This window comes from Ictalurus furcatus, chromosome 9 (assembly GCF_023375685.1).
Source record: "Ictalurus furcatus strain D&B chromosome 9, Billie_1.0, whole genome shotgun sequence".
Classification (NCBI taxonomy): Eukaryota; Metazoa; Chordata; class Actinopteri; order Siluriformes; family Ictaluridae; genus Ictalurus; species Ictalurus furcatus.
The window spans coordinates 14849471-14876061 of record NC_071263.1 but is presented as its reverse complement, the minus strand read 5'-3'; the positions used below and the strand labels follow the sequence as shown (position 1 = coordinate 14876061).

Below are 26591 nucleotides of genomic sequence, written 5' to 3'. Positions count from 1 at the left end.
AAGGAGACGCTGTTGGGTCACAGTAAGCTGTAGTTTTATAGCTGCCACAACGGCCATCAATTACCGCAGAGCTCACAATGCAACGCTGACAAAGACACACCATTGAAAGACCTCCAAAGAAACACACATTGTTCTGTGAAGAGTTCAGTGACAGTTTGTTGCCTTCTGGCTGAATGTGAGCCCAGTTCAGAGTAACTTTAACAGTAAAAATAATGGCTATTCTTTGTAACACTTTAACATTAGAATAATACAGCTGTAGAGTGTCGCTGCTATGGAGCCATTATTCCCTCTTTATCCATTTAGAGCAGGGAAAGGCCACTGAGCTGAAAGAGGCAGGATACACAATGCGTAAAACCCTTATAGCTATATGATTCACAGTGCATGTAGAGATATTTTCACCAACCCTCACTGAGCAGAATGCATAGTGGCCAGTACCAAAAAAAATATGCATACCATTAATTTGCTGGAAAAAACCAACAATACTTTTGTGGAAATTTAAAAAAAGAAAAAAAAAACGTCCTCTCACATTCAACTGCTTTCATTTCCAGCAAATTTCTTAACATGTAATATTTATTATTATTATTATTATTATTATTATTATTATTATTATTATATCTATCATTAAGCATCTTACATTACAGACACTGCAGTTTATTGCTCTGAACACATCTACAGTCCTCATGTCTCCCTGCAGCAGGCCTATAGCATGTTCACACAGGTGAGCTGGAACCCTAGGCATCTTCCTTCTGGTGTTTTTCAGAGTCAGTAGAAAAGTCTCTTTAGTGTCCTCAGTTATTGTATAACTGTGACCTTAATTACCTACTGCCTGTAAACTGTTCGTGTCTTAAGGACTGTTAAACAGGTACATGTACAATTATTGTTTATGGCTCACTGAACAAGAATGAAAAACATCGTTTAAACCCTTTCCAATAAAGATCTGTAAAGCTTATTTGGATTTTACAAAATTATCTTTAAAATGCAGTCTCCTGAAAAAGGGACGTTTCTTTTTTTGCTGAGTTTCGATGGCAAAAATACCCTGCCTGCTATATTTGTAGTTTAAGGGGGGAAAAAAGAGAAGGAAATATTTATTTGTCAAATACACACCTTACATTACAGTGAAATTTTCCCCCAGTTTTTTAGGAACTGGGGTCAGAGTGCAGGGTCACTCAGAGTAGCGTGCCTAGTATATTTATTGGCAAGGAACTGTGTAGCTGCCTCCAGATTCCGAATGCTATGAGTGCCAAGGACTGCAGTTTTGTAAAACCGCATCTCACCTTAATAAAAAAAAAAATAAGGCATTATGAAGCCTATTAACTGTAAAGCAGTATGCTAAGGAGGAAACAGTTAACATAGGTACATAGTCAAACATGCTGTAATTAGATCAGTACCTCACAAGGATGGTGCACAATTAAATAAAATGTAAAAGTGGACTGTGAGGGCACATGCCAGCTGTAGGGAGCTTAACGTGTCACCTTGTGCATCCACACACAATTTGCATATTCAAAAATTATTCTAATAATGTGTTGGAATAGGCACTGAAACTCCCTACCTTAGATTAAAGAAAGCATTATTACGACTATGCGTGCAAGTTAAAGGTGCGTGGTTAAAGAGGTCCACCGATGCCTGCGTGTGAAAATGAAGCAGCAGAATTCCGTGGCTATTCTGAGCCCATAATCTCACATGACTGAGGGAAGGTTCTGGTGTGTTAGTCACATGGCACACACAAAACAATCAGTCACTTCCAGGAGAACTTGAGACTCTGAGGAGCTGGTGTAGCTCACAATCCCCCCCAAAAGTGCTCTTTAAAAAAGGTCACTTTGTAAGATCACCCAAAACAATCAGAAGTGCATTTAAAATGTAATGCTGCACTATTTCAGGAAGGGAAAGTAATTTCAGCTACAGAGAACAATACTTTAGTGAGTTATTTTCTCTGGATTTTTTTGGGTTATTTGTCACTGATGAAGGATAGACACTGGTAATCAACAGGTCAACTTTATTGTTTTACTGAGAACACTACACCACAGGTAAAACCAGGCGCTATCACAATGGAAAACTAAAACGAACCAAACAAACAAAATGCGAAAAGTGCCACCATGGCCTGGATCAGATATTTGTGGCTGGTGACATCACCTGACATCATAACTCTATCGTTAGTCAATGGTGCCTTATAAGCATATGGATGCTACTTAAATCCTCATCACAGAGGCATCCAGCCAAATTCCACACAAGCAGACTTTTAAAGCATTCCATTCTGGCACACCCACATCGAAATGAGAAAAGGGAAACCTCCAAACCTCTCCTCCTGACAGCCAAAAGTACAGCCTGGTTCCATATCTTATTGGTTGAGAGAGAGAGATGCCTTCCAGAGAGATCACTGCTGGGAATACCACAGAATTTACATCTAAATGAAACCGCTGTCAGAAGCCCATTTTTCTCCTGCCAGCATTAAATACGATGTGTGCAGTGTAATATGTTAATCATGTTATGTACAGTGCTATTATTATGGTAGAATTCATGACTTTACATTGCCATCATGTTTAGATCTTTCAGTGTTTCATCACTACCCATCACATATAGCATTACAAACCTGCGTCATACAATTACTGTAGTGCAGTAGAAACACATTCGGCTTATCATCAGGCAATAGTGAATTTAAATCCCAACCATGTCACAACAACAACAACAACAACAACAGAGCTCAGCAAGTGTTAGCGATCAGCCTCCCCGATTGATAGCTATAGTGAGACACTGGAGAACTAGTTAGTAGTTTAGAATTAGCAATGACAAAATTTAAGAAATTGGTGTGAAAGACAAACAAAAATAATTTATGATTTATTGGAAATATGCCTTCAAAGTGCAGAAATTAAAGCTTCCCATTGTAACCAGTCCATACAAGAGTAGTTTAGTGATTATTGCGGCCAAAAAATGCTTTGTTTTGCTGCATTTTTTGTGCTTTTTTGCGGAAATCTACTGGAATTGGTGAAATTGCAACTACACAAAACTGTTCTGCATGGTCTTGTGATGTCTGTTGGTAAATGAGAGCTTTTAGCTGTACTTATGTTCGACGCACGTGAATCGAAGATGGTTTTGGCTGTATGCACGTTGTGATGACGTCGCATGGCGTGTCTTGGCCCAAAGCTGCGGAAAATGTCCGGTGATTCCTGTGAAACATTGCAAGCTCCTCCGAATATTGCAGAGTTTGCTTGATTTTGTGTTAATTTCTGCGATCGCAAAATCCTGTAGGGACTGGGTAACACTAATTCTAGAGTAAATTTTTTTTTAACAAGAAAAAAGGGGTTACTTTGTGTACAAATTCATTTCTGGCTTCATTCTGCATTAGTAGAGCAGCTGGGGAAGACAAAAAACAGCCTGACCACAAATATCCGCTCCAAAACAGTTCACAGTCCGTTACAATTTTCTCCCACCTCCATACAACTGTTGTAAATATGCTTACACTGAAGCAGGCATATTTACAACAGATGGATCAATGGTAAAATTTAAATTTTTTTGGCTACAGAAACCCCAGTCAGTCAGTCTACTCATCCAGCATTTGGTGGCCAAACATATACAGGAATCTATTAGAAAGTGCGAGGTACCTTGCTTGCCTGCGGGTTGTTGAGGATGTGTACAGTGCTTGGTTTAACGCCATTGGCCTTGACTCTCTTGTAGAGGGCAAAACGGCTCCTCCTCCTTCCACGGTCTCCACTGGGGAGGGATCCATTGTACCTGTGTATAAATGAGAAAGGACTCAAATTTTGGGCTCATGTAATAAGATGTGCCTAGTCAAATGAGCTCATTTAAAGTGAGAATCAAGTCTAAGGCAGTGCGTGTTAAGTTATTTGGCACTACAAGTACTACATTTTTGTGCTAACAGTACCTGAGATAACTCCTGATGCGAGTAATCTCTTTCAGTCTCTACTATCCAGTACAAACTGAGCTTTTCCTTACACACCATGTTCTAATAACTGCAATAGTGGGGGGTGTAATTAAAAATGCCGGCGTGGTAATGTTCACATTAAAACGCTATAACAAATGTGCTGCACTGAATACTGTCTCAGTAAATGACACTGGTACTTTACCGATGAAAGAACAGAGCTAAGCATGGAGGGTGTGGACAAAAAACAATGTTTGTTGTAATAAAAGGCTTTATGTTAGCCTTTAAGCTCATGTTGGCTAACACTGCCCTTCGTGTAGCTCAACGAGTGCCCTGGCATGAGAGGTTTTTCCAGGCTGATAATAAGCCAGGAGTTGAACAGCCATGTCTGGATTAGGGATGACTATGACTAATTTGATTGACGTTTAAACAGAAGTATTGTAACCGACTAGTTGTCTAGTCTAAAAGTAAGAAACGCCCAGAAGACAGTCAAAAAACGATCCATTTGAAATACTTCAAACAGTCAAAACCCATAATTAATGTCCAATAAGCCAGTGTTATTGCTAAAGTTCATCAATTTTCGTAAGCCTTCTCTCCCTCAACAAAACTGAGTAGTAGCATGTCTCTTGTTGTCGTCTCTGAGACAAACTCAGTTATTTTTTTCAGAGCGGACGGGATCACAACAGCACCGAGTTAAAGTGAAGGACACGATGGGCATTTGCTTGCTTCGGCTAGGCTCTCCTATGCTAAAACCTACGTGCCTGTGCTGAATATGTTTACACATGGCTCCAGTGGAATTACTATATGCCAGTTTGACATGACATAGCTTACATAAAACTCCCACACCTTGCTCATCTTTCTGACCCCACCTTGACTGATATGGAGAAAACACAAGCGAGATCGGAGGTAAAATAAAAAGATTTAGTTCCAGATACACTTTTTAAAATAGTGTATCGTTTGTTTCAAACGTTTGATTTTAATGCAGTTTTTTATGTTTTAAAATGCAACATTAAAATGAATGATAAAATCTTGTGCCGTTTTTTTTTTTCTGTAATCGACTATTGTTTTCTAATGTCAACTAGTAGCAGCTGTCGATTAGTCGACTAGTCTCGCACATCCCTAATCTTAATTACTTTCTAAACTAACTGAGTGAAACTGGGAGCAAATTAAAAAACAGTCATGCTTACATCCCTACACCATTAAAGTGATAAAGTAGAATAAGTAAATTAAAAAAATGGCTCTGTCTGGGCTAAAATATTTTCACCCTAACAAGGTACATTTAGCCTGCTTTCTTTTGCATCTGCTTGCATTTCTTTACCGTCAACATAACTGTTTTTTCCACCATTCAACTAGAAAACATCTTCCCACAGTGGCAAATAGTTAATAAGTATTGGCTGACTAGTCTATACAACCCCAAAAGACTAGTGGCTTGTTGCTATGCAAAGTAATACATGCAACAGTTATTATAGAAGGCTGAAACAATCTGCAGAGCCTGTAAACTAGCAGCTAGTCAGGACGCTTCAGTAGCCGGCTCCACACCAAACAACCTACAGTTATGTTTGGTAGAAAAAGGTCAATTGAGATTATATTCTTTGAGCACAGCATCAACTTACTTACAAATCGAACATTAAGTCGTCGTTACAACCTCTGTGGAAAACATTTTACAGTTCAATGTTTGTAACTCAGACAGCATCTGATGCTCTGCCCACACGATACAGAGAATCTGAGATCTTTTCTGCACTTTTCTGGCCACAACCTTCAGAATCGTGCAGGTTTCCAGTGGAAAAACTAATTTTTGTACACCTCACAACAAGCAGCTTTTTGGAGAATGATATAGTCACTGAACTGAACAAATTCAAGGAATTGCATTTTTAAAAGTTATTAAAGAATTTCCTCTAAAACACTGAGCGAGTAAACAAGATAATCTTGCAGTCAATTCTGCTCTTTATCTTGGTTAAGCATGTTACTCAAGTTTTTAAATTGTCTGAAACGGTCACTCACAGCAAAAAGGTACCAAAGGAACCAAAAGATGCCAAAAATTCTGCAAGAGATGCAAGAAGCAGAAAATGTATTAAGACAAGGTATTTGATGTTTTCCATAATCAACTGCATAGGTTTTTTGGGTGTTTTTTGAAGATAAACGTTTATTTTGAAATTGAAGCATGCAACACGTTCCAAAAAAGTTGTGACAGGGGCAATTTAAGACTAATAGTGATGTGTCAAGTTGAAAATTAGAAGGCGATGTGAAACAGGTGAGACAATCGTCTAATCATAGTATATAAGGAGCCTCAAAAAAAAGGCCTAGACCTTCAAGAGCAAGGATGGGTCGAGGCTCGTCAATCTGCCAACAGATGCGTCAGCGAATAATCCAACACTTTGAGAACATTTCCCAAAGACAAATCGGTAGGATTTGGGCATTTCACCTTCTATAGTGCACAATATAATTAAAAGATTCAAGGAATCCGTTCAGATCTGGATGCGTAAAAGGGCAAAGCTGAAAACCACTTCTGAATGCTCGTGATTTCCGATCCCTCAGACGTCACTGTCTTAAAAATTGTCATGAGTCTGTAGTGGATATCCTGATATGGGCTCGGGAATACTTTGGTAAACCTTTGTCAGTCAACACCATTCGCCACTGCTTCCACAGATACAAGTTAAGGCTTTTCTATGCAAAGCAGAAGCCATACATCAACACTGTCCAGAAGTGCCGCCCACTTCTCTGGGCTCGGTCTCATCTGAGATGGACAGTAGCACAGTGGAATCATGTTTTGTGGTTTTTGGACATAACAGCTGTCATGTTCTCCGAGCCAAAGAGGAAAAGGACCATCCAAGCTGCTATCAGCGTCAGGTCCAAAAGCCAGAGTCTTTCATGGTATGAGGGTGTGTCAGTGCCCATGGCATGGGTAAATTGTACATCTGTGAGGGCATCATTAATACAGAAAGATATGTACACATTTTGGAGCAACATATGTATCCAGAGCAGGACGTCAAACCATATTCTGCCCGTATTACAAGCGCATAGTTGCTTAAGCAGAGAGTGCGGGTGCTAGCATGGCCTGCCTGCAGTGCTGACCTGTCTCTGATTGAGAACGTGTGGCGCATTATGAAGCACAAAATAAGGCAACGAAGGCCCCGCCCAGTTGTGCAGCTGAAAAAAATGCATCACGGATGAATGGAGGAAAATTAAGCTTGCTAAACTTAACCAACTTGTGCCTTCAGTCCCAAACACTTAATAAGTGTTATTAACAGAAAAGGCGATGTTACACAGTGGGAAACAGTCGACTGTCCCAACTTTTTTGGAGTGTGTTGCAGTCATCAAATTTGTAATGAGTGTATATTTTCAAAAATAAATTAAATTCACAAAGTAATACATCAAATAATGTTAATGTGCTTTCAATAGAGTACAGGGTGAACTGAGGACTCTTTGTTTGTTTTTTTGCATTTTCCATGCAGTCTCAACTTGTTTGGAATTGGGGTCGTACATATTTCTGTGAAACTGCTTTGTGACAATATGCCTTGTTAAAAATAAAGGCAAATAAAATTTTATTGAATTGGATGCACATGACAGAACTGCAGCTACTCTCACAGGAGTTTGGGTTGATTTCGGCTCAGAGTCATTAGGGCTGGCTGTTTTTTCAGCTTAGTGCAAACGTACTAACTTCATCTGGCCTGAGTTTCGCTGACTTCTACCGCTGTTGCCCGTGTGAGCCTTGGCTGTAATGCAGCACCTGCTCGACTTGTTTTGGAACTTGTTTTTCAGTTGGATTTTATATTCGAACAAATAAAAATACACGTTTTACTGTTTCTTGAGTCTTGATTTTTATTTTTGTAAAGCTTTTAAGTCACGTTTTTTTTATTACACTAGATATCCTTGTCTAAATAAACAATGTGTCTAGCAACTGCGGAAATGTATTGGATTCTTAATCATAGGAAAATATTCCAGACTAAGTCACAATACCATTTAAAAAATTTCACCCAAACCACTCAGTCTTTTTATTTATGTGATGCAGTGGCCACTCTCGACAATACCGTATTCAACCAAAGGACTATTCCAGACTTCCAACTAGGAAAACCGAAGAAAACCCCACCTCAACCTGAAGTTTTTACTTGGGAAATTGGGATGGTGTCCTCAACTCAGAGTTCAGCAAGTGACTTCAAATCAATATGGCTGCCCACAGCAGCAGCAAACAAAGTGGCCCTTCTTACCTTTAAATGAGTTTGCTGTACATACACACACACTAGTATTTATTTAAGATCAATCAACCTACAGACATATTTGCTTGATAAATATAGAAGACTGACTGCACAATTCACTGTTTTTAGGTGGAAAATATAAATCACTCATCACAGTTAGCTGGCTAGCTTGTTTCTAACAAAAGACGAACATGGAGGGACCCCCCGCACTTTGTAACTTGAATGCACAGACATTTAAAAAAAAAAAAAAAAAAAAAAAAAAAAGACATAATTCTGCATGAAAATGTCAGACTTCCCATTTGTGAGTGCAGCATAAGTGAAGGCATGGAATGTCAAAAAAGTTTTATATCCTAAATAAACCTTTGTTAGTAAAGGGGTCATATTTGATTTTGACCGCATATCTGTAATAGCAGAGTAAAAGGAGAAAAGTCTTCTCTCTCCTTCCGAATGTCATCCTTCACTTTGTTGTACGAGGCTGGAATGGCAGTTTGACGTATTCTTTGGCGATTCGTATTGCCTGTCAAAAGTTTGCAGCATAGTTTAAATGCTGGTTTGTCGACCGTGTTTATTTGCTGCATCACTCTGGCTATTTAGCAAGTTACACTATCTGTGAGCGTGCGCCACTTCACGCCATCACATTTATACTTGCACTGTCGGGCAAAGGCACCCGTAATAGCTGTCTGAAAGACCGCTCTCCATCTCCAACTGCATTTTTTTTTTTTAATCCCAACTTGAAAGACTGGGTGGGATGGTCATATTTTAGATGTGTTTTTAGGTTAGTTGTATTGTCTCTTTTCATTGCCACGGTTTTTAAACAAAGTCGACATACCATCTGGTTCACGTTAATTGGCTCTCCTCTCTCATTCGGCTTAAAGCCAAAATGTTCCCACACCTGAACTGTGGATTGCAGCTTTGAAACCAAGTCCATTTGAACTTAATCTTCCAAACTGGCTGTAGTTGTCAGGAAAACACTAAATAACGCCTCGAGTAATACATTCTCCTCACCTGTTGCTGTCTGCTATGTGTGTGGACACACAGGCTCCGCCTCCAATTCCGAGAGCAGACGAGATGACAGAAACAGCGCGATCGGCTAAAATGTTGGTGATATTAATTTTTATGTAAATACAATGGCCGATATATCGCGTCACCAAGAATTATCGGGGTCATGTCCATATATCGTGCAATAAGTCAACACAGTAATTATCACGACAGGCCTACTCAGAAACATAACTGACTAGGCTAAAAAGTGGGGCTAGCTAGTTAAGAGTATTAATACAGACTAAGAGAAATGAAAGCATGTATAATCACTGTCTCCAAACACACATAAGAACACAAAAAGTATTATTTGAGTCTGGCTAGCATACTTTATTTTCTCTTGATATGTTTAACCATGAGGTGAGTGTGTGTATGTTGTGCTAGCAGGAAAGTTATACGATGACTTTGGGCTGCACTTCATTCTGCTCGAATGTGTAAGTGTTTCCACATAGCTGTATGTTCCTGATTATGAAAACATGTCTGTAATGTGTTCCAGCTAATTAGCCTGCCCAGTAAAAACGGTTGTGAAACAGTACAGATCGTGCCTCAACGGATGCGTGTAGTGCAGCAGGACGTGGGATTGGTAAACACACACTATAGTTACAGCATCAAGATGTGATGCACCACTGAGAAGTGCACTGCGTTTAAAAATAAGACACAAAAGGAAAAAAATTGTTTTGCTAAAGTCAATAAGAAGTAGGCTTTTGTTTTCTGATTGTTAAACCTACTTGTCTGCTGGACAATTAATTAATAAATAAATATATAAATAAATAAATAAATAAATAGTTGCAGTGAATTCTGCCTGTCCCAGGTGAAAATGTTTCATTTGTTCACCCCTAACTGACCAGCGATGTCATGAGCCAGACTGGGGAGATCACAACACACATATAACAGTCCCTCCAGTATTTTGCGATCGCAGAAACGAACCCAAAATCAAGGAAACGCCATATAATTTCACAGGAGCTTGCAATTTTTAAAAATTACCGCAGATTCTGGTCAAGACGCATCATCACAACACACGTTCAGCCAAAGACCTCTTCGATTCACGTGCGTCGAACATGAGTAGAGCTACAAAGTCTCATTTACCAACAAACATCACTGTGAAAGACCGTGCAAAACGATTTCATGCAATTGCAATTTCACCAATTGAAGTAGTTTTCTGCAAAAAAAAAAGGACACAAAAAAATCCTCAAATTGCATCGCACATTTTTAACAAACTGTATGGACTGATATACATCTGGGGAAAACCTCCCGAGTCTGATTCTGACTTCTCCAGCTAAAACTCTTTATAGAAATGAAAAGATCCACAGGAACAAGAGTCCGAACCAGAGAAGTGAATGTGGTGGAAATCTCCATGGCATTTTCTCTCAGAGAGGAGCTCAGTTCTATGTAGCTCATTGTAATCCTTTCTCTTTTGAGACAGAATCCTCTACGGAAGTGATCAGCTGCACCTGTCCTGCAGTCAGGGGTCATTCCCACAGAGCCAGTCTCACTTCTCACCACAAATCAACAAACCTCACTGGAGAGGGGGGATTTCACAGGTTTGTTAAACTAATCCAGACACATTACTCTAGCTGAACCTTATGGCAGGAATTTGTGTCTGACATAAAGCAGTCTAAACACAACTGGTGTGAATTTAACACTGTCCTGCACATGAACACAACTCCCCAGTGTTTTCAATTAGAGCCTTAAATATCTAACATGAAACATTCCCTGAAACTGAAATAAACATACTTGTTTAAAACTGTGTACAGTGAATCTTTTTCATCACACGGCAAAATGAACATAGTATGTTTCTGTCATGAGTTAAATCCTCAAACTGTCTAAAAACATGTTCTCAGAACTCAATCAGCCCTTCTCAGGTCACAGAGATGAAAGCCATTTCAGAAACAAGCCTGACACATGACACTGAATGAGTCAATGGCTCAGAGAGATCCTTTTTCCTCCGTTCCACCTACAGAGATCAGTCAATGGAAATCAAGATGTCCTGCCAGAGGTGTTGCTTCGAAGAGGCTGGTAGGATCCCACAAAACCCTATCAATAAGGCCAGTCAGGCCAGTGAGGACAATGAACAGAGACAGCAGGACTGAGGGGACACAGTTCCTGTGCCCAGATCAATAATACACTCTTTCAGCCTCAGTCCCTACCCCCAAAGTGTGCCAGGCTCCCGTGCCAGGCAGATCTAGCTATGGGGGGGTCGGGGGGGACGACCAGGCAGGACAAGAACAAGCCTGGTACTGATGTCACGCCTGAAACTGGGTAACGAAAACTAAATCGGTCATATAATAATAATAATAATAATAATAATAATAAATGATGAGGTGTGAAGACATTCCTGATTCTCCAATCAACATCAGACCCTTGTCTAAGCCTCAGACCAGGATAACACTTTTGTAATAAATGTGATCTCAAGTGCAACATGCAGAACAATTACAGTCAGGAACCTTCTAGAAAGGCTGTCATAACTCTTACATTTACAATGGGGCTGTAAAGAAAGACAGACTGTTTAAAAAGAAGCAGAAAGAGGAAAAAGAAATAACCGTAGGCTGATCACAGGGGAGGAAAGAGGAAAGAGATTAAAACGACTTCCGAATTCCTCCACAGTCCTGAATCTGTGTGGGACTTCCGGAGTGACTGTGTCCAAATAACGCAACACAGTAAATTAACAACAGCTGCAAACGCAGAAACCCCGAGATTTAACCCCAAACAGGAGGCGCTGACTTGCTTAAAGCTCTGCGAGAGCGAAATAATCGTCTCTCCATCATGGCAGACGCACGCGGAACTAAATGCGCGTTATTCCTGCTGAAAACTGGGAGAAAAGCACGTGTCTCGGGTCGTGAGTAACGCGAGAGAGTGAATTTCAGTCCAGAATATCTCCTGGACAAAAACAAACCGATTCCGTGGATATGTTTAGTAAGAATTTGATAAGGTTTTGCCCAAAGTAAAGCGGCTGACAGTCTCGGTGTTGTTAGCGTTAGAAGGAAATCCGGCTGCTCGAGATCTCCTCCGTGTCTGATCAGATACAAGCGATTAGATAACTTAAAGTTCCTCCTGGAAGTGGGTTTGGGGGAGACGGGGACGGTTGATTATTATCATCAAACTCACCCGAGAACAACCAGTTCCCCGTACTTTACAAGCTCTTTGGTGGGTGCACAGGTCTCCTCCTGACCCGGAGAAAACATCAGGCTGTTCACCTCAATAAGCGGCCGCTCCTCGCTCTGCATTTAGTAGCTCCAATCCAGAGGAAAAAAAAGATCACAGCACAAATACTTCAAAGGACGCGGCTAACGGCCATTTTCCGCCTCTTTTCCGCCCCCACTCAAGTTTCTAGCTTTTACTAAATAAACCCAGTACTCTTATACACCAGATACAGGCTGAATAGTTCAAATGTTTTACAAAACATTCCCCAGTATCATAAATAAACGAGCAACTTCGTGTTTCGATCGCTTTCTGCCAAGTGGAAAAACATTAGGCTACACGGTAGGGGGTGGACTGTACCATTCACTCTCGCCTACTTTAAACGGGGAGAGCGGCGGGGAGAAATCTAAAAAATAATAGAAAATGTCTAACTACTCTCGACAAGGATTGCGTTGTGAGTGTAATCAAATATTAACATTGTTTTTTTAATTATATCATCTGTGTACAAATGTTTCCGTTCAATGAAACAATCTCGAGCCAAATCGAAGGTTCTCCCTCCAATGGCACAGTCCAAGCGCGCCACGGTCTGAGGCGGCACCTTCAATTATGTAAACAAAGAGTAAAATTAGGAATTTTTTAAAGGGATAGTCACACCATATGTGTAGCTCGGCGCTCGGGGGAAAACCTTTCTCGAGTGTACTCAGTCGTATATACCATGTTGTATAGTATTACCATCTGATTAATTAGATGAACTAGTAGTCATTTGATCTTTAACAAACATAAGCGGTATCTGCAGGATGCCAGGATTAGAGCAGATTAGCCTCATATAGCTATTTCCACCTCAGGAGAGTATAAAATTGATCCATGCAGTGATTGAATAGGTCAAGAGGGAATTGAAGACGTCCAGACATGTTTTTCTTTTTTTGTGTGCTATGGGAGTATTAATGTGCTAAAGCAGCATTCTGGCATAAAACACTGGGGAAATGTCTGTTCGTTTTCTATAGTGGTATTGCATATGTGCACCCTGAGCACGTTTCACTTTTAGACATAATGTGTCACTAAATTACCCAACATTATCTTCAGTAAAGCACTTTATCCTGGTCAGAGTTGCAGTGGATCCAGATCCTATCCTAGGAAGACTGGGCTCGAGTTGAGAATACACCCTGGACCAGGAACCATGCACACATTATGGCGTATTCATTCACATCTCTGGGCAATATAGGGTAGCCACCTACATGTTTTTGGGAGGTGGGATGAAACTAGAGAACCTGGAGAACATCCATACAGACAAGGAGAGAACATGCGAAACTCTACACAACGAGTAACAAAAGCTCAGGATCGAACTAGGGATCCTGGAGCTGTGAGGTAGCAATGTTACCTACAGTGCCACCATATTACCCAGTATGTAGGCTGTTACCTAAATATACTATAGATGTCTTTAAAAAAAACAATTAATTTAAACTGTAATAAGTTGAGCTTTTGACAGAAAATTGGCATAATGATTTATTAGACTGCTGCGAGGGGGGCATGGTAGTTTAGTAGTTAGCACATTTGTCTTGCACCTCTGGGGTTGGGGCTTTAAATCCCGCATCTGCCCTGTGTGTGCGGAGCTTGCATGTTCTCCCCTTGCTTTGGGGGTTTCCTCCCCCAGTCCAAATACAGTCATTGTAGGCTGATTGGCATTTCCAAATTATTCACATAGTGTGTGAATGGGTGTGTGATTGTGCCCTGAGATGGGTTGGCACCCAGGCACCTTGTGCCCTGAATTCCCTGGGATAGACTCCAGACTCCCCACGACCCTGTGTAGGATAACCGGTATGGAAAATGGATAGATGGATAAACTGCTGCATGTAAACTCACCCTCAAATGTAACATACACTCTGGGTGATATACATACTGTATATATTGAATAATAATTTTTTACAGTGGTAATATATGTGTAAAATCCTCATGACGTTTCAGAACTGTTGATTAATAGTGTCACCCATCACTGCACAGTTCTGTGTTGTTGGTGCTTAGTGAATAGTCACAACTGCTGTCCTTTTGCTTTTCAGCAGATGATTGCACATGAATGAGCCATTTGCTCTGTAACTGCTGTTTGTCCTAACATGCTTCCCCAGGCTGTTCTAGCTTAGTAAATCTAGGAAACACCAGACCATAGCAGGGGTTCTCAAACTTTTCCCCACCAAGAACCCTTTTAGCTGTTTTAAAAAGAATTCCAAAGGATCTGTCGGCACAGATTTATTCTTAAATTATCTAATATAAAAGATTATTCTTCAAATGTGTACAAAAATATTGTTGCTATTTATTGGAGCCATAGAGCTTTTATAACTGAACTTTCCACTGACAGAACGTGTTGGGTCAGAGTTGACTTTATTTATAGGCCTATGTGTTTTTCACTTATTAAGATCTGGATTAAACCTGCTTTAATCAAGTGACAATTAAAATAGACTAATAACTACAAGAATTCAATAATACCACTTTGGTGGATTTTGATTTCCATCACTGTAACAAAAATAAAATAATGGACCTACTGGATATGCTTCATGGATCCCACAGAAAACCAATGTCCTATAGAACTGCCAAGGAAAACAGAGAGAGCCACCAAAACTATTAATTATCTATCAATAACTATCAAATATAAATAACTATTATCATATGTTAATATTAATATCATTATCAACAGTGACACTGACAAAAACAATAGTAAAAATAAACAATAATGAGATAATAATCAGAAATATTAATAAGAACAATACTAACAGCAGTGGACATAATGGAAGTAATAGTGAGAATACTTACTAACAACAAGAAAAACAGCAGTGCCAACAATAATAGCGGAAGGGATTTTGAGGGTAGGATTAGGGGTTATGTTTAGGTGGTCAAAATGGGAGGGTGGGATTTTGCAGTGAATGTTGCTGTGCACCCACTGCAGCAGAAGATTTGTAACTTTTTCCAAAGTGGTCATGTCACTTAAGTTTGGGGTTAGTCTATCTGTTGTCCGATTCCTCCATGTCCGTTGTCGTCACTGCAGTTGTTCACACATCCCTGATGAATGTGTCACCTCCGATCTGACCTGTTGCTGCCTTTTTTTTTTAAAGGTTGTTTTTCTTTCACCTTTTCTTCCTCTGACCCCTATATGCAAAAACAACATGGCTTCAGATGGGAATGTGTGTTCATCACAAAAAGTGTGTATTATTGAGCAATGTCATTACATTAGTTGTATGAATGAAAACTGTTTTTTTTCTTCTTCTTCTTTTTTTAATGATGTAATTTTATATACACACACACGTGTAAAACATCCCATAGATGTTCAGTTGGGGTGACTGCAAAAAGCCAGAGCATTTTATTTACATAATCCTTTATATTTTTTACAAACCATTTAGTGATCCCTCATGCTCTGTGGATGGAGGTATTGTCATCCTGGAAGAGACCATTCCTACCAGGACAGAAATGTTTCATTAAAAGATAAAGGTGATCAGTGAAAATAACTTTGTATTGTTTTGCAGTAACTCTTCTCTCTGAGGAGACACGTGGACTCAAACCATGCCAACAAAATGCCCCTGACAGTATAGCAGAACCACTGGACCTGTCGAGTATTGAGACTGGTACCGTTCTCTTGGTTCCCACTTGTGTAGAAAAAAATGACCAGATCAGGTTTTTCCAACTCTCAAATGTGCATTTGTCATTGTAATGAGGGGTTTATGCACTGCAACCCTATTATAATATCCCTCCCTATCTTGCTGACATTTTGCTCATGTCCTGCATTGATATGCTTAGTCACCTGAAGAACAGTTGCTCTTCCATTTTTCTTACACATTGCATTAATGCACAAGCATCACAGTCACTGAATGTACTTTTTTGACCACAGTTTCCAACTCTATTTACTGATGAGTTTCTCACAGACCTAAATGAAAATGTCTCTTTTAACAGCTGTGTACTCTTGGTGATGGATGTTCCTGCAAGCCAGCCCAAGTAATGAACCTTTCACAGTCAGTTGGATCTTTTCATATTGCTATCTTGATCCAAAATTGATGACTTATGCCCGTGCTCGACATTTTATACATGCTACAGAGCATAGATGAATGTTAACTGCTTAATTGTATCATGGCATACACCTGTCTGGACACATCTATACTTCTTGTATATCTGGTTTTCCCTTTAATTTGTCAAATGTTTATATGAAAAAAACTTATCATTTATACAAAAAAAAACCTCAGCATTTAGGGTACTACTATGATGAAACACACCAGAATTACTTTAATTTCAATCTGTTGGTAATAAAGCAGGCTAGTCTGAAATTTTACTCCCTTTGTATCTAATATCATGTTTATCCAGTTCACTCCTGTTGGAGTGTTGGACCACAGCAACACTAGTGGCGTGTACTGGTACATTACTGGAGTGTACTGGTACTGTATATTAATATGCTATAAACACCATATCACTAGTCCAAAATCTATTTATATCTACTACTGTGTTTCTATTGTGCAAAAATGTAATGGAGAAAAAAAAATTTATTCTAATATATTGTTCCAGCCTTAAAAGCACACGCGCGCGCACACACACACACACACACACACACACACACGCACACGCACACACACACACACAGCCCCCAACAAAGTATTTTGTCTTTGTTTTACATACCATCTTGATGCATAACATATGTAAGGAGACTGTGCTTAAAGATATGTGGCTGGATTTAATCAATACGTTGTGTGTGTGTGTGTGTGTGTGTGTGTGTGTGTGTGTGTGTGCGCACAATAGAGGACAACAGGAAGACAGAATACATGACACATCCGCAGAGAGAGGATTGCACAATAGTGACGCAAACGGTATGTGGACTACATGATGACGTGTCTGAGGCACACAGCCAGCTGCTTATTCTTGCACTTGTTCTCATGTGTTGTTATGATTATACAGAAGAAGCACAGTATGGATAAATGTGCTTTAAAAAAAGATGCTATATCTGTGGTAAATTAACTTCCTGAATATGAAGAAAAAAAATTATTCTCATACACATACATGCCTTTTATGCAAATATATAGCTCTCATGACTGTGTGATGGGTTTGGCTTTACAGCCAAACAGTTTGACAGTAGAGCTTCAAGGGGAACGTTGTAAGATGTTGTTTCGTGCAGTTCAAGCTTAGGTCAGACATTTTTTATGATCTCTTCTATCATTTACAAAATGACCATCAAATGGCCATCTGAAGTACACAGTACAGCTGAATATCGCTCTCTAATACTGTACTCTAACTAAAGCCAGGTTCTTCATTTAAAACACATCTTGTTGTGTCTACTTGGTTTTATTCAAGTGAAATTGTGTTTTGTTTTACTGAGGGGGACATAAATGCACAAATAGAAGAGTTCAGATGGGCCTCTCTGATCTTTGTAATTTCTCTGACTACTGCTGTAATGCAGTGTTGCTATTATTTACAGTCAAGAACATTTATTTTTAGCCTTTCCATTTGCTATGGCATTTATAGCCTGCACATATACCCTGATTAAAATACATACAGTACTAACATTCATTCATCTTAAGTAACCATTTATCTTGGTCAGGGTCACGTTTAATCTGGAGCCCATCCTGGGAACACTGGGCATGAGGCAGCAGTACATCCTGGAATAGAGTTCCCTCCAAAACTATTGGAACGGCAAGGCCAATTCATTAATGCTATACACCAAAGGCATTTGGGTTTGAGATCAAAAGATGGTTATGTGACGAGAGTTTATGATTTAAGCTTTTATTTCCTGGAATTTACATCCAGATGTGTTAAAGAACATGAAACATAGAACCTTGTGAATCAGACCACACAATTTTTAGGTGAGCAAAATTATCGGAACTGATAAGTCTTGAAGTAAATTAAAGTAAATAACACTTAATATTTGTTTGCATATAACTTGCTTGCAATTACTGTATCAAGACTGTGACTTAATGACATCACCAAATTGTTGGTTTCTTTTTTTTTGTGATGCTTTTCCAGGCTTTTACTTCAGACTCTTTCAGGTGTTGTTTGTTTTGTGGGGTTTATCCTTTCAGTCTCTCATTGTCTTGCTGCGTGGTGGTTTAATTTGGATGCATTTCTCTATAAATTTTCAGACAAAATGTTCCTGTAAACTTCTGAATTCATTCGGCTGCTACCATCATGAGTTACATCATTAATAAAGATTAGTGAGCCTGTTCCAGAAGCAGCCATGCAAGCCCAAGCCATGACACTACCTCCACCATGTTTCACAGATGAGCTTGTATGTTCTGGATCATGACCAGATCCTTTCATTCTCCACATTTTGTCCTTCACATCACTTTGGTAGAGGTTAATCTTGGTTCCATAACTTTTGTGGTTCATCTCTGAATTTCTTTGTGAATTCCAATCTGGCTTTCTGATTCGTATTGCTGATGAGTGGTTTGCATCTTGTGCACTTGACGTTTTCTTGGAATGGTGTATTGTGATACCTTCACCACCATGAGGTTGGGGGTTGTTGGTGAGGTCACTGTTGCTTTGGGGCTTTTCTTCACATCACTCACAATGTTTCTTTCATCAGATGTTGATGTTTTCCTTGGCCGACCCCTTCAGTATGTTGCTCATTACACCAGTGGTTTCTTTTTCAGGACATTCCAAATTGTTGTATTGGCAATGCCCAAAGTTTGAACAATGCCTCTGATTGATTTTCCATCTTTTCTCACCTTCAAAATGGCTTGCTTTTCTCCCATAGACAGCATTCTGATCTTCATGCAGTCTTAACAGGTGAAACTGAAGGCTAAAACCCAGAGTAGATACTCAGAGCTATTTATTGTTTCAACAATCAGTCTAACAGGACACACCCGGGTAACAAGAAACACCTGTCAGTCACATGTTCCAGTATTTTTGCTCAGCTACAAATTGGGTGGTCTGATACAAAATGTGCTGTGTTAAACAAAATAGAACATATCTACATATAAATATCAGGAAATAAAAGCTGAAATTCTAAACTCTCTTCTCATATTCATCTCAAACCCAAATGTCTTCAATCTACAGTCTACAGCAAAAAAAAAAAAGAGTTGGACTTGCCATTCCAATAGTTTTGGAGGGGACTGTATATTACAGGGCATCATGCACAGACACATTCACAGACATATTCACATCTAGGGGCAATTTAGCAGAGCAAATCCACCTACTGGAATGTTTTTGGGAGGTGGGATGAAACCAGAAAAGAGGAAATTCACATGGATCCAGGGATTCACAGATCGTTCAGGATTGGAACCAAACACCCTGGGGCTGTGAGTTGGCAATGCTACCTTCTGTGCCACCGTCCCATATGTATGACATCCAATTGGTATGTACTGTACCTACTGTATATCCCAGTAGATATCCATGTATTTATTTTCACTATTCATTGTTTCTCTTTTCTATTATTCAACTCCTTATTTTTGTTAGTTACGTTTAATAATTGTCAAGTTTCTTGACCAAAGCTTATGAGCTAATGGAGTTCTCTATTACTTTACTGTTAAATTGTGTTATGATTGTGTTGTATTTTTGTAACATAGAATTACACAGTATAACCATATCCCATGAGAGTCCTAATTAAGCTGGCTTTGTATAAACCCTTAGTACTAAAAAGTGCCTGTTTGTGCCTTGTATCATACTAAGTAGTGGGTGTGTCTTTTACGTGTCTTTGGCCTGGTTTGTTATTATGCTAGACAGATTATGTGGTGAGGCCTGAATGTAGTCTCCATGCTGATGAGGTCATGACCATGTGGTGAGTTTGGGATCAGCTGACTGCAATATGACATGCAAGGCTGGAACGTGCTAGAGTGTTACCAGCACACAGTTTGCTCACATAAATGCCACACAAAAACTGTGAGAGCTGCTGAAGATAAAACCTTCTCAGAGCTGGAATCATGTGATATACCATTACCAAAATGTCAGCACAAGCAGTTAAGTTCTGCATGTTTTGGTTGCATGAAACATGTCCATCTTGCCTATTAAGGATAGGCACAAAATGTTCCAATTCCTGTTTAGATTGTACTGTTTGCACATCCTGTTTGATGAGTCAAGAAGGCCTCCAAGAAAAACTGCTTTCTTATTATTTCTCAGAAATATTTTCCACACGGTTGTGATGTCATGACTGAAATAAATCTTTGTAAAATAACTTAAAATTACTTTGACATGTTCAACTTAATATTTGACTTGAGCTGATATTTGGCAAATGTGTATGGTGATATCAGTCTTGATATAGAAATGAAGTGACCCATTTTGGACATATTGGTGTTATGCTGAATGTCCCAGGAGTCATTCATAAAGATCCTTAAGATCTAATTCTGACTTTTGGGATCAGTGTTGGCAAGACACTTCACACAATTCTCTTGAATGAAGCTGAATTAGTTCCCTTTTAGATAAATACAAACTTGGACAAAAATAGGAAGTGTGTTCTTACACCACTCACCGTCACGTCATAGATGACCCTCCAGTCATAAGTGAACTATGCAGTGTACCACATGACACGTCCCAGCTTCCTTCAGACACATTTATATATAAAATACACCACCAGTTTTAATAGACAAGTTCTTGCCTTGCTTAGATTGTACTTGACAGACTGTTACAAGTTTGTTAGCATCAAAGGCAATCCTAAATCATATTCTAAAAGAGTGTGTTCCTGCAAGGTTCTGTTTTAGGCCCCTTAATTTTTCTTGTCTTTATACATACTCCTTAAACAACTAATTTGCAAACACATTGTTGGCTTTCACAGCTCTATGGCTGATATATAGTATAGTATAGTTATACACTGTATATACAGATTCCACAGAACTACATAAAATGAACTTTAAAAAGAAAAAAACTCTCTCAGAAAGTCTGATTAAAAGTAAGTACTCACAATGAGTCCTAAATTAGCTCAAAATAAAATGGCCAATTTTACCCTAGATCTGGATTACTCTTCCATGTTACCAAAATCTAATTAAAAACATGAACCTCTTCAAATAAGTCAGAATGCAGAAAGTCAGTAATCAGTTTACATTGGGTGTCTAGGGGCAAAACTATGTCACTTAGAAATGTCATTGACATGCATGTCATCTTTTTTTTGCGCCTCGCCCCTCTCCTACTCCACTGATTATTGTTGTTGGATTAAGGCTACTGTGGTCACAAGTTCACCAAAACTGGACAGGTGAAGATTAGAAAACTTTGCCTGGTCTTTTTCCAGTCTTCAACTGTCCAGTTTCATTGAGCTTGTGCCCACTGAATCCTCAGATTCTTATTCCTGGCTGACAGGAGTGGAACCCAGGTGGTCTTCTGCTGTTGTAGTCAATGCAAGGTTTGACATGTTGCATTTTAAGTTGCTTATCTGCTCATCACAGTTGTAATTATTTGAGTTACTGTAGACTTCCTGTCAGCTCCAACCAGTCTGGCCATTCTCCTTTGACCTCTCTCATCAATGAGGCATTTCCACCTACAGTACTGATGCTCACTGAGTGTCTTTTTTTGTTTTGTTCTTCATTCCACGCTGTGTAAACTCTAGAGAACGCTCACGTGTAAAAATCCCAGGAGATCAACAGTTTCTGAAATCAACGGTGCCCATCTGGCATCAACAACCATGCCACGGTCACCAAGATTAAATTTCCCCCCCCGCACCTTCTTTATCCTAGACAAATATGTTCAGACCTGTAGGGGCTGCAATTACCCAGAGTCATAAAAGGGAAAGTAGTGATTTCCTTAACAGTAAGGAGAATTGTTCAGTGAGGCAGGAGCTGGAGGATGACTGCCCCTACTGTTCAACATGACACAGTGCTAGTAATCCAATTACATTTGTACATAGAACACCATTATACTATTAGATAATATTTCATCCTTGTCTTAGTTGTGCAAATTAGAAATCTACAGGTATGTGCACTGTGGCAGTTTATTTAAATTACATGCTGCTACTTCTATTATTCTATTATCATATTTTGAAGCCTTACTCCAGAGGTTACACTGCAACCCAAAATATTAAAAGCCTGGCCTCATGCTGCTAAAATTCTATCTATTTACAATGTGTTAAAGTTTGTTTCTGGTACATTTCTTATTCCATGGAATTTAATACATTTGATTCTACCTACACAACATTGCATTCAGTGAATCCATAATAAAACAATACGAGACACCGTATTTATCAAGCATCGGTTTTTAATAACGCTCACTTGCTTAACAAAAATTGAAATATTCCTTGTTAATGAAATAGAGTGTACGGAATAGATCATGAGATGCCTCTTTCCCTCTCCCTTGTACTTAAGAAATATTACAGTAGAAGTAACTGCTGCGTAAAAGTCAGACGTATCTGACTTTTACGGCCAGATTGTTGCACTGGCATTAAAGTGTAGCATAAAACAGACACCTGGCTGCCTTTTTCATTAACAGAGCCATAAAAAAAAAGGGTACCCTGGAAAACAAACATAACATTCAGAAAACTTAATTCGTGTGGTGTATTTGTTCCTCTGTGTGTGTGTGTGTGTGTGTGTGTATGTATAATTAAGCAAGCTTTAGACTGCAAAACAAATGTAGTGAAGTCAGTACACGGTTATCTCAGAGTCTTTAAAACACGCATATCCTCAACTTTCATTTTTATGAAAGGATAAAAACCCTTCTGTCAAAGAGCACTAACAAATATGTAGTTTTCAAAGTGGTTCAACCGAAAAGAGATTAAAAATGAATCAAAACAAACAAGTCTAACTGTTGTGTCTATTCGGATGGCTTAGCTCTGGCAAACTCTACTGACAATAAGGAATGCCACTGTAGAGAAACTGATAGTCAGGAAAAGGGATCCAGATGGATTGGTTCATGGAGTGTATGTGGCCACGCTTGGGCCAATCCCTGCTCTTCTTCGATGGGGCTGGGTCAGTGCTGTGGGTTTAGAGAGCACACATCAGATCAGGTGTGAAGGGAAACAGGAGAGCCAGAGTTTAATGGGGTATCTGCTGTGGGTAGAATAGAACTGGCCTTCAGAAGACAGACTGTCCCTACTTTCTCAGCTACTTGTCTCCGTCACACTAAAACAAGACACAGAAAACAAAAATCAGATGTCACTTGAAGCCATTTTATGTAAATGTGTGTAAAGAGAGGTTAAATGTGTGTAAAGAGAGGCATTAGAGACTAAAAAGTCCTGTACCATTTTCTTCTGAGGGTTTTCATGCATAGGAATGTGTAGAGAATGTATGAGTAAAGCAGGGCTTTACAGAAGAATGGAGGTTATTATAACAACAGCAAAGGCAGGACTAAATCTTGAATGGGATGTCCAAATAACACATATGGGTATGAGGGCTGGGTGTCCACATACTTTTGGCCATAGAATGTATAACATGGGACTGCACAAGCACATTGGACCTTCCACTTGAACAGTGGGCTAGCTAATGAATTTATGATTTGTCCATCCCTGGAATAATGGCCTCACCCTCTCTTGTCCCTTGGTAAGTTGTCGGTTGAGGGCCTGTAGTAATTCCTGTAATTCCTGCACTGTCTGGTTCAACCCTGCAGCCATCTTCTCCTTGTGCTCGATCTCTTCCTGCGAAAGAAATGGTAGCAAATTTACTAATCGTTTTCAGAAACATAAAATCTCAAACAACCAAAAACAAAAATCTTATTTTAATGCCGCTGTTCTTATTCATGTCACACACAACACCATAATTAACCCTGAGATAGCAAACCATCCCACCCTGGGATCTGTGACCATCAGTGCCTTCACAATGGACTTTATCTAAGAAAGGTTGCATCAATTGAAACAGTAAATGGTGTATAATCAGAAATTTGGGAAGAAGCCTCCTCACCGCCTCAGTGGTTAGGCTACTGTTCTGGATCAGGTTGCTCTGCCCCACTTCCTTTAAGATCTCCTCCTGGATCAGCTCCAGAGACTGTTGTGCCTGTCAGGATATAAAAATTAGTCAGAATAATGTAAAGGCCAACATACATGACAGAGCATATCTTACTGAACTCTATACTTTACCTTGTAGAGATCTCCAGCCACTTTCAGTCGCTCATTCTCCTCCATCTCCAGCTTCCCCAGAGTCTCAGACAGCTGTGTCTTCAGCTAGAACAGAAAAGACCAAAGCAACCAAGTGTGAACTTCTCAACTCTTCATCTTCATCTGTTTAATTCTTCATCAGATTCTTTATCTTATCACAACAAATTCTGGCATCAAGAGTGGCAAAAGTCATTTAAAAGAAAAAAAAAGAAGGAAAAAAACATTCCTGGCTAGTCAAAGCAAGCAAGTTCTGTTTATCATGGCTGCAGCATTATGTTATGCTTGGAATTAGAAACAAATTCTGTAAAACAAGTATTGACCCGTGTAGTTGTGCAGCATTTTTCCATAATTGAATTAAGGTAATAAATGTGAATTCATTAAGGAAGTCATGTTCAAATTACTAAAAGATTCACAAAAGAATATTTGATAAGCTGTAGAAATGACTGCAAAGAACAAGCACAACCAACTAACACAATGTTTAGAGAGGTAGTATAAGTAGACAGTAAAGACAAATATGTTAATGCTGTGAGTGAGTCAGAGAGAAAAACAGGACAAGTCTATGTGTATCTCAAGGTGTGCTCTAAAGAAAGAGTTGCAGAAAGCAAGCTGTGTAGGTCCTGCCCCATAGAACAAGAAGGTAAAAAGGTAGTAGTTGGTTAGGTCTCTTGACCATGTACTAGCTCAGATTGAGAAGAGCAGAGAGATATTACCGCATGGGGACGAGCGCTTACCAAATTCAGCTCCTCATTCTGCCTGACGGCCTCTGTATAGGAGCCATCGAGCTTACTTTGTAACTCGGTCAAGAGATCTTTAAGCTGAAATGAAGTTGGACAAGTGACTGGGGTAAGTGTGTATGGGGTTGGGGGGTATTTTAAAGCAGACCTGAAGTAAGGATGGCAAACCGAATCTTTTTAGAATCTGATGAGCTTAAGTCGAGAGAACTGAATGGTATCTCTGCTATATCTGCTGGTCTGCAATATTCACCAATAATTCTACACACCGCGCAGCACTATGGCTGAATCAGACACATCACTTAGCTCTATTACTGAGGCAGGATCATTCTAGTTCAGGAAGTACAACATGGTGTATTGCTAAAGGACTTGCATAGTGTGGGTGGGTTCTTGCCTTAATTTATATTATAACTATTCTGCTTTGTATGAACCAATTGTTACCAACATTAGCAAAATTTCTTAATATCAGATTTCAGTTCCTTTAAAAAAAATTCTGAACCACAAAATTAGCCTCTCCCACAAAATTTTCTGGAAAAGAGGATGTGTGAAATTCTAAGTATGGGAAGATTTCATGTCGTGTGACAGTACTATCATATACTAGATAAATAAACTAAGCTGCTAGCAGTACTGATGGACATTACACGCATTACTTTGTTTATAAACTCCAGATCTAGTCAAAACACATGACATTTAATAAGAGATGTTAAATACCGTGTAATGAACACATACTAAGTGACATTTGTGTACTGAATTTGATTTGTATAATCAGCTGAATATAATTTGGATTATATGTCAGCATGAATCAAGTTTTTCAGCAACCAATATGAACATTGTTGGGACTGAGATTTGAGTACACTAGTTCTAAACTCTATGGGACAGTAACAGTAAGGCTAAGGTGGGTTTAGCATAAAAAATGAATGTTATATGCAAAAATGACAGGACACTGACGTAACAAAGCAGACCACGTGTACAAGTCAGGATTTTACTTTGCGTACCTCTCGGACCTCGGACACGTACGTGGCACTCTCACGCTCCGCTCTCTCCAGTTCAGATTCCAGCTGCTGTTTATCTCTTCTCAACTACAGTGTAATTAAAATAAAATTAAGTAATTAACGGATACTCAAACACAAATCATGCAGAAATCTTTGTTCCATATACATGCAGAGCTAGTCAGCTTGTCAGGAGTGAAAAGACAAAGTAAATATAAAAACAGTGTCATAAGTGATGAAATGTGTGACATTTGCCAAGTACACTGAGCTCCACTATAAACTGATGGCACAATGTCAATTAGTATTTGAGAAGTCAAGGGAGGAAAAGCTTCCTTTGTACTTGGCATAGCCTCTGTAACTTCCTCTACCACTCCCTTTCCTTTCCTTTACATTTCTTTGGCAAACTCACACTCTCCAGTTCTCCATCTGAGCTCAGTCTGTCCACTTCCTGTTCCAACATTGTCACCTTCAAAGTCATCTAGGAATATAAAACAAGATCAAAGTTAATTTATTAATTAATAAACGTTTAAATCGCCATTGATAATACGAGTTATAGTTCATTAGTGGAGTGTCTTCATACTGAAGAAAATGGTAAAACCTCTCTTCGTACAACATGTGATGAAATCTTTACAAACATCAATTCAGACAGGATATACTGTATATTAC

The 26591-nt window shown here is 39.3% G+C and overlaps 2 protein-coding genes across 6 annotated transcripts in view; both read right to left on the bottom strand.

Annotated features, from left to right (window-relative positions):
* Positions 1-12740, bottom strand: part of peli2 (pellino E3 ubiquitin protein ligase family member 2) — a 28114-nt gene extending 15374 nt beyond the window's left edge. For both annotated transcript variants that reach the window (XR_008386777.1, XM_053633026.1), the window contains exons 1-2: positions 12208-12740; positions 3597-3726 (exon numbers count right to left, since the gene is read on the bottom strand). Coding sequence is in view for 1 of the 2 variants with exons in the window: in XM_053633026.1 (XP_053489001.1) it covers positions 3597-3726; positions 12208-12326 (249 nt within the window). In the remaining variant the exon portion in view is untranslated. The remainder of the gene's footprint in view (positions 1-3596; positions 3727-12207) is intronic.
* A 9944-nt stretch (positions 12741-22684) lies between these two features.
* Positions 22685-26591, bottom strand: part of ktn1 (kinectin 1) — a 33000-nt gene continuing 29093 nt past the window's right edge. For 3 of the 4 annotated variants that reach the window (XM_053632551.1, XM_053632554.1, XM_053632552.1), the window contains 7 exons: positions 26335-26403; positions 25932-26015; positions 24937-25020; positions 24188-24271; positions 24012-24104; positions 23639-23749; positions 22685-23237 (listed from right to left, as the gene is read on the bottom strand). In XM_053632551.1, coding sequence (XP_053488526.1) covers positions 23220-23237; positions 23639-23749; positions 24012-24104; positions 24188-24271; positions 24937-25020; positions 25932-26015; positions 26335-26403 — 543 coding nt within the window. In that variant the 3' untranslated portion in view covers positions 22685-23219. The remainder of the gene's footprint in view (positions 23238-23638; positions 23750-24011; positions 24105-24187; positions 24272-24936; positions 25021-25931; positions 26016-26334; positions 26404-26591) is intronic. The other variant, XM_053632553.1, reaches the window with a different exon arrangement.